This window comes from Colobus angolensis, unplaced genomic scaffold, assembly GCF_000951035.1.
Source record: "Colobus angolensis palliatus isolate OR3802 unplaced genomic scaffold, Cang.pa_1.0 Scaffold216, whole genome shotgun sequence".
Classification (NCBI taxonomy): Eukaryota; Metazoa; Chordata; class Mammalia; order Primates; family Cercopithecidae; genus Colobus; species Colobus angolensis.
Window position 1 is genome coordinate 1,105,281 of NW_012115333.1, and position 9,200 is coordinate 1,114,480.

Consider the following 9,200-nt stretch of genomic DNA (forward strand, 5'->3'; position numbering starts at 1 on the left):
GCCAGGATGGTCTCGATCTCCTGACCTGGTGATCCACCCATTTCGGCCTCCCAAAGTGCTGGGATTACAGGCTTGAGCCACCGCGCCCGGCCTCTCATACTGTTTTCAATATTTTCTCTTCATCTTTGATGTTCAGTAATTTTCACTCATCATGTGTCTGGATGTAGCTTTTTAAATGCTTATCCTGTTGAATTTCATTGAACTTCTTGGATGTGTAGATTATTGTTTTTCATCAAATTTGGGGAGTTTTAAGACCATCATTTCTTTGAATATTTATTTGTCCTTTTCTTTCTTTTCTTCTGGTACTCTCATTATGTATATATATGTTGGTGTGCTTAATGGTGTCTTACATTTTTCTGAGCCCTTGTTCATTTTTCTTCATTTTTTTTCATGTTTGTTCCTCAGATTTGTATCATTTCTATTGCTCTTCAAGTTAGTTTATTCTTTCTTTTGCCTGGTCAAATCTGCTGAATTTTTCATTTCAGTTATTGTACTTTTCAACTCCAGAATTTCCATTTGTTTCTTTTCAAAAAAATAATTTCTGTCTCTTAACTGATACACTTATATTCGCCATACAATGAGTCGTTGTTATCAGACCTTCCTTTAATTTTTAAACACGATATTTGAAAATTCTTTAGATATAATTATGAAAGTTGCTTTGAAGTCTTTTTCTATTCAGTGCAACATTTGGGCCTCCTCAAAGGAAGTTTCTTTTGCTCTTTTTCTTCTGTGTAAGTCACACTTTTTAATTGTATGTCTTACAATGTTTTGTTGAACACTAGACACTTTGGAAAATATATTGTAGAAAGTCTAGATGCTGTTTCTCCTCTTTCTGGGGCTTATTTCTTTATTGTTTGTTTAGTCATTTATTTATTCAGTCACTTGGCTGGACTAATTTGGTGGAATTTATTTTCCCCACACTGTGTGGCCTCTAATATTCCTGCTCAGAATTTTTCCACCTGTTTTTATCTTTTCATGGCTTCCTATGGAGTCACCTCTGCATCCACATAGTTCACTTACTGGCCAAAGGTTGTGCTTAAGCTCACTTAGCCAGTTAGATTTTTTCATCCTTTCCTGTGGGATGTGTGTTTGTTTAGAGACTGCTTTTATAGTTCAGGGAGAGACTAACTCAGTCAGGGGCTAATAGCTTGTAGATTCTTTCTCTGCTCATGCCCAAGAAAGCATAGTCTTGGGCATGTGCACAGTCTTCCAGATCTGTCAGTATGAGGTTGATTTGATTTTTAATCTGGCTTCCCTGGATCTTAGCTTAATTTTCAGTTGGTGTTTGGTCAGACGTTCTGCTTAAGCCCCTTGAGCCAATCAGGCTCAAGGTTCTTTGCTGATAGATCTGCGTATGCCTTGGGTAATGCTTTTTAGTCTTCCCCAACACTTTCTCTGATTGTGCATGAGTGGGTGCAGAATGGCACGTGTGCACAGTCTTCTGGATCCCTAGAAGTAAGTGTGACCCCGGAGGTTTTCTTCTTGGCTGTTTCCCTGGTTCTCTGGTAAACTTCTGGTTGGTCTACTGTTTCCCTTATTGCTACTACTATCATGGAGCTACCAGCTTCCTCTTAATTGTTCACTACCAAGATCTCCATTGTTTTCAGCAGTATCCTTAGACATGATCTTCTCCATGCTCTGTTTTAAATACATCAGTCCCCTCAGGAAGAGGTGCAGAGTTCTTCCTCTTTGCTTCTGTTCTTTCCTTCTGGTCAGAACCTCTGTGCCACACGACTAGAACTGGGCTTATGGCGTGCTTCTCTTGAAATGGCACCCCAACTGTAGTAGTAAATTAGTAAATTCTGGTGGTAGATCTTGGTCTTAGTGTGCCCTTTGGACATGTAACCTCTACCTGATGAGCCAACTGGGGTAAAGATGGTCAGGATCTCAATATTCTTGACCTGTCACATTTGGAGTAGAATCCTTACCCTAAGAGTGAGAGCTGAGTGGGCAAAGAAATGCCAGTCCTCTCCATCATACTTGCCCAGAACACTTCCATGACACAGGCCTGAGAATGGCAAGATATTCTGGTAGCCTGCTCCTCCACAGGTGAAACCATAGCCTAGGATTTTAGGAGCTGTCGGGAGAGGGAATTCCTAACTTCTTGGCTACACCCATCTGGAGCGACTTCCATCACATGGAGCCAGTATAGACGGGAGCAGTTTATAGTTCAAATGCCATAGACTCTCACTGGTTATACTGAGATTTAGTTTATTTTCATGAATAAATGTTTCCCATTTTCTATGTGCCCTTAGGACAATTTCAATTTTCAGAGACTAAGTGGTTGTTTTAATGAATTTTCCAGATGAGTGGTTGTTTCACTGGGGAGAGTGTCTAAAGAGCTCCTTATATCACCATTGCAGAAGTTCCACCCCTCACTGGTTATTTAAAAAACTGGAAGTATAAGATTAATATACTAAAGGAGACCTCTATGAAATAGGACTTATAATGACTAAGCCAGCATTATATCTTTGTTAGCAATCTGAAAACACAGTTTGGTAGTTCTGGGTCATTTATAGTTTATGTTTGTTTTTATTTATTTGTTTATTTATTTTGAGACACAGTTTCACTCTGTCGCCTAGGCTGGAGTGCAGTGGCACGATATTGGCTCACTACAACCTCCACTCCCAGGTTCAAGCGATAATCATGCCTCAGTCTCCCAAGTAGCTGAGATTACAGGCACGTGCCACCACGCCGGCTAATTTTTGTATTATTAATAAAGACAGGGTTTTGCCATGTTGGCCAAGCTGGTCTCAAACTCCTGACCTCAAGTGATCCAACCACCTCAGCATCCCAAAGTGCTGGAATTACAGGTGTGAGCCACTGTGATTGGCCTAGAGTTTTGCTTTTTGGTTTTTTTTTTTAAGGAATATTTCAAAGTATTGTCTTCAAGTTAGTTCAGTTCACCAAGATCTTATTGACATACTCCCTTGGAATACTAATTTTATGGTGAATAATCTTTGGTTTGCTTTGTAGGTATTAGGTTTTGAAACTTTGAAACTAGTATTAATATATTATTTGTAGTTATGGAATGTCCCATAGATAATATGGTTTGGTAATTAAAGCAGAGAACTGAAAATCAAATTTCTCTACTCCCCAACCCCTCACCCTCATTTTCAGTACCAATCTAGGAAATATCAGAAATAATCTTATTTCTATATTGGTTTATTCAGCTGCAAAATTGAACTAATTCAGAAGGGTGGTGTGAGACTTAATGAATATTACTAAAGTGTTTGTTTCTGTGCAAACAACTGTATTTGTTTTATTTTAAATATATATTTATATTTATTCGGGGCCGGGCGTGATGGTTCATGCCTGTAATCCAACGCTTCGGGAGGCTGAGGCTGATGGATCACTTGAGCTCAGTGGTGAAACCCCATCTCTACTAAAAATACAAAAAAAAAAAAATAGCCAGGCATGGTGATGAGGTCCTGCAATTCTAGCTACTCGGGAGGCTGAGGCAGGAGAATCAATTGAACTTGGGAGATGGAGGTTGCAATGAGTCGAGATCACGCCACTGCACTCCAGCCTGGGTGACAGAATGAGACTCCATCTCGAAAATAACTAAGTAAATCATTAATAAATAAATATATATTTATATTCCTTCAACTTTAAATGGCCAACTAAGAGCTTGTATACACTTGTAAAGTATTTTAATGCAGTATGTATTATAATAATTTAATGCAGTAAATTATGTATATTTAATGTAGCATATTAAGTTTTGTATATTTAAGGCAGTGTATTAAATTATACCTATTTAGTGCAGTATATATTATATATATTTAATGCTATATATAGCCAAATGGAAAAAAACATCAGTATAATTGTAGTGTTGATTTATTGGGTATCTCCTAAGGAAATTGTTTTCTCCAGTTAGAAAGTATTGCTTTTATCATTATATCATATGGATAATAATCTGTTGTAGTGCAAAACAGAAAAGTTGGAATAAAGTATGCTTATACCATGTCTTCTTAGTAATATATAATCTTGAAAATTATATATAATTTGAAATGGATATTTTTTAATTTTTTTTTTTCCTTTTTAATGATAGCCAAAGCTATGATATTGGGAAGATGGATAAATCTACTAGGCCAGAAATGCTGGTAAGGATCATGTTAAATATTGTAGAAGTAGGTTGAATAACTTACTTTATGTTATTATTATAAAATTATAATAGCATACTTCTCATTTATGAGTAGATTAGCTATTGGGCACACCATTGAACATCTCAGTGTATTTGTTTTTGTATATTTATCTGATAATATAATCTAACTCATAGGCATGTACCCATGAATTAATATATGTAGAGTGCTTTGAACAATGTTTGGATATGTAAATTTTAACTTTTCTTTTCTGTGTGTGTGTGTGTGCGTGTGTGTGTGTGTGTGTTTTGAGGCAGAGTCTTGCTCTGTTGCCCAGGCTGGAGTGCAGTGGTGGGATGGCTGCAACCTCTGCCTGCCAGGTTCAAGCGATTCTGGTGCCTCAGCCTCCCAAGTAGCTGGGACTACAGGCATGCGCCACCACACCTGGCTAATTTTTATGTTTTTAGCAGAGATGGGGTTCTGCCATGTTGACCAGGCTGGTCTGGAACTCCTGACTTCAGGTGATTTGCCCACCTTGACCTCTCAAAGTGCTGGGGTTACAGGAGTGAACTACCGTGCCTGACCTAGTTTTAACTTTTCTTATTGCATATTTTGAAGTTGCAGATTTTTCCCCAACTACCCAGACAGAACGTGCTTGGATATGGAAATTAATATGTAATCAACAAAATGTGATTGTGTAAATAAATATGATGTAAAATTACTGTATTCTATAGCAAAATGGAATTTTTGAATATCCATTTGATTCTTACTATTACAGCATATTAATCAAAATGTAACTGAATACCTTTTTAATGTAATTATCACTGTAATATATGGGGAATAAAAGAGAAGCATAAAATGTAGCTTCTGCCCTTAAGGAACTTATGATTAAAGGATAAAACTAGTACAAGTGAGTGAATACAATGAAATATTATCCTGGCTTAAAAAGGAAAGAAATCTGACACATGCTACAACATGGGTTAACTGTGAGGAGACTCTACTGAGTGAAACAAGTCAGTCACAAAAAGACAGATAATGTATGGTTCCACTTACATGAGGCACGTAGAGTAGTCAAATTTATAGAGACAGAAAGTAAAATGGTGGTTTTAGGGGGTAGGGAGAGGGGAGAATTGGGAACTACTGTTTAATGGGTATAGAGTTTCAGTTTTGCAAGGTAAGAGAGTTCTCGAAATGGATGCTTGTAATGATTGCACAAGAGTGTGAATATACTTAATACTACTGAACTGTACACTTAAAAATGTTTAAGATGGTCATGGAGCCAGGTGTGGTGGTGTGCACCTGTAGTCCCAGCTACTCAGGAGGCTAAGCCAGGAGGATTGCATGAAACCAGGAGTTTGAGGCTGCAGTGAGCTGTGATCATGCCTGTGAATAGCCACTGCATTCGGTCTGGGCAACGTAGTAAGGCTCCATCTCCAAAAAAAAATTTTTTTGAGACAGGGTCTTGTCACTTAGGCTGGAGGGCAGTGGTGTGATCAGCTCACTGTAACCTTTAAACTCCTGGGCTCAAGCAATCCTCCCTCCTCAGCCTACTGAATAGCTGGGACTATAGGTGCACCCCACCACATCTGGCCAATTTTTAATTTTTTATAGAGACAGGGGTCTCACTTTGTTGCCTGGGCTGGTCTCAAACACCTGGCCTCAAGTGATCCTCCCACCTTGGCCTCCCAAGGTTCTAGGATTACAGGCATGAGCCACTGCACCTGGCCTAAAATTTTAAAAAAAGTTTAAGATGGTCAATTTTATGTTATGTGTATTTTACCACAATTAAAAATAAATTATTTATATAATTTATATACATATAAATATATTTTTATGTAGTGACATTTATATAGATATAAATATATCTATATGAATATATTTATATATAGTGACATTTATATAGATATAAATATATAACATTTATATAAATATATTTTTATATATAGTGGCATTGTCACTTATTATATAGCAGTGAGACTCAATTAATTACAATAATTGCAATGATTTGGATGTTCTCACCTATAATATTGAATAAATGAAGCAAGATACAAAGTAGTACATACTGTATGATTCCATAAATGTAAATGCCAAGAACAGTCAAAATGAATATATGGTGTTGGATGTCAGAGAATTGGTTACCCCTATTTGAAATAGGGTTTTGAAAAGAAGCATGAGGTGAGCTTGTTGCTGTTAATGTTCTGTTTCTTGATTTTTTTGTTGTTAACATACATGTGTTTACTTTGGGAAAATTCATATAGCATAGAGCTCTTGAGATTTTTATACTTTGCTGTATGTCTTCTATACTTCAATGAAGAAAAATAGAATTTAAAAAACACTACTACAAGTGAATCAATTTGGGAAGATAATGATAAACTTTGTGATATTGACCTGAAGTATGCAGAAGGGCACGTAGAAAAGGAGATTATCAAGATTAGCTAGAGTTGTTGAAGGAGCCTTTTGGTAGGAGACAGGCCTTGTTGGGGTCCACACAGTTAAAAGGGAGGAAGAAAATGACTCCAGGCAAGGGATCTAGATGGGAGATGTCTAAGAAGGAAATAAGGATGGAAGATAGGGTACAAGCTTAATTCAAGTGGAATATTCATATTGTAAGTTTGGTGAGGTAATACTGTGCAGTAATTTTTTCTTTCATGCCAGCAGTCATTTATTTGAGGTGTAATTTATGTACAGTAAACTTCACAAGTCTCAAGTGTGCAACTTGATGAGTTTTAATATATAGTCTTGTATATTACACCATACGGATCAAGATATGGAAACTTCCAACACCCCTAAAAGTTCCCTTGGCCCCATTCTAGTTAATACCCACCTGTACTTCCAAGAACAAAAAAACACTATTCTGACTTCTACTACTATAGATTATTTTTGACTGTTATTCAGCTTTGTATAGATGGAATCATACAGTTGTCCTGTTTTATGTCTGGCTTTTTCTAAACATACATTGTGAGATTCGTTCATTTTGTTATGTCTTTTGGATGATTTGACACTTTCACTATTATGAAATAGCTATAGTATTTCTCAGAAATGCCATATTTACTCCATAAAAATCATTTGGGGGAGCTTATAAGTTCTTAGAGTTATTCCACGATAATAATGTGGTGGTAAGCTGATAAAATAAAATATTGCTCTGCCTCAGTTTCCTTATTTTAAAAGTAGGGATGATAAAATACTTATGTTAAACACTGTTAAGAAAATAATTATATTAACATAATTATATTAAATTTAAATAAGCCAGGAATATAGCCATTACTGTAACATTCTTAGACGATATTTTATATGGGTAGCATAATGATGAGACATATTCCAAGACTGTGGTCGCTTAAGGAAATGCTATTTCATAAAGATGACTTATGTTTGAGAAGATGCCTGTCACTGTGGGAGTGCTAGTCAGCTGTTGTATTGAAATTTAACCATCAGATATATGCTTTTTTTTCTATTTCTATTTTTTACAGGCTGAAGTTCTACGGCTACTAGCCACCAATTATTTGGATTGGGATAACACCAAGTATTTTGATAAGGCTCTCAATGCTGTAAACCTAGCAAACAAGGTATGAGGTTTTTATTTTTGAATACTAACTTAATGTATTTTTTGAAGTCTTGATCACATTTTGAAATCCAGTTTAGACATTTGCTTCAGCATTTACTCTCACAGATTGTTATAATCTCTTCTGTAGCACAGAAAGGAAAAAAGAAAATATTGCTATAATCTGAATGTTTGTGTCCCCGCAAATTCCTATGTTGAAATCTTAACCCCCAAAGTGATGATAATAAGAAGTGGGGACTTTTTGGTGTAAAATGGATGTAAAAATAAAAGAGGTGGGGACTTTGGGAGATGATAAAGTCGTTGGGCAAACCCCTCTTGAATGGTATTACTGCCCTTATAAAAGAGGTCCACAGGAGCTTGTTCACCCCTTTTATCATGTGAGGACATGAGAAGGCACTATCTTTGAGTAAGCAGGCCCTCACCAGACACCGAATCTGCAAGCATCTTGATGTTGGAGTTCCCAGCCTTCAGAACTGTGAGAAATCAGTATCTGTTGTTTGTAAACTATCTAGTTTACGGTATTTTGTTATAGCAGCATGAACAGTCTAAAACAAATATACTTCTTTGAACACCAGAGATTTTTGAGAAAATTTTCTGTGAAACAGAAAGGGATCTCTCTACTGTGAGTTTTTAGGATGAAGAAGTAAATGATAAAATAGGCAGAATAATGGGATTTAATTTTAAAAACAACTCCAGTGGTTCACTTTCAGCTCATGTTCACACATACATAAAAACATGAATACAAAGTGGGCGTGGTGGCACATCCCTGTATTTGCAGTTGCTCAGGAGGCCGATGTGGGAGACTTGCTTGAGGCTGGGAGTTCAAGGCTGCAGTGCACTATGACTGCACCTATGAATAGTCACTGCACTTCAGCCTGGGCAACATAATAGCAAGACCCCATCTCTAAAACAAGCAAAACAAAATGTATATATATCTACACTCCTGAACAAGGAACACTGAAAGGCTGGTGACCCCTTAAAAATAGATTCAGGCTAGGTGTGGTGGCTAACGCCTGTAATCCCAGCACTTTGGGAGGCTGAGGCAGGCAGATCACAAGGTCAAGAGATCAAAACCATCCTGGTCAACATGGTGAAACTCCGTCTTTACTAAAAATACAAAAATTAACTGGGCATGGTGGCGTCCACCTGTAATCCTAGCTACTCGGGAGGCTGAGGCAGGAGAATCACTTGAACCCAGGAGGCAGAGGTTTCAGTGAGCTGAGATCATGCCACTACTGCATTCCAGTCTGGCGACAGAGCAAGACTCCATCTCAAAAAATAAATAAATAAAATAAAAAAGAGAGATTCAATTAAGATCAATGTGTTTTACTTAATAAGGCAATTAAATATACTGATACACTTTAGAGAGGTTTTTTCAACAGAGTGGAAGCATGAAAATGAATAGCTCGATCAATCAGAATATTAAATTTCTCAAACAGAGCATTTACTTGAACTATATTTTCTTGAAATTTGTGTCATGTGGATGGGGTTAACACTGAAAAACTTGTTCAACATTAAAATTTTAAAAATTAGGCCGGCGCGGTGGCTCAAGCCTGTAA

At 37.0% G+C, this 9,200-nt stretch overlaps 1 protein-coding gene across 2 annotated transcripts in view; it reads left to right on the top strand.

Moving 5' to 3' along the window:
- TEX11 (testis expressed 11) overlaps positions 1-9,200 on the top strand; it is a 350,946-nt gene that overhangs the window by 159,547 nt on the left and 182,199 nt on the right. For both annotated transcript variants that reach the window (XM_011943127.1, XM_011943129.1), the window contains 2 exons: positions 4,052-4,103; positions 7,550-7,645. In XM_011943127.1, coding sequence (XP_011798517.1) covers positions 4,052-4,103; positions 7,550-7,645 — 148 coding nt within the window. The remainder of the gene's footprint in view (positions 1-4,051; positions 4,104-7,549; positions 7,646-9,200) is intronic.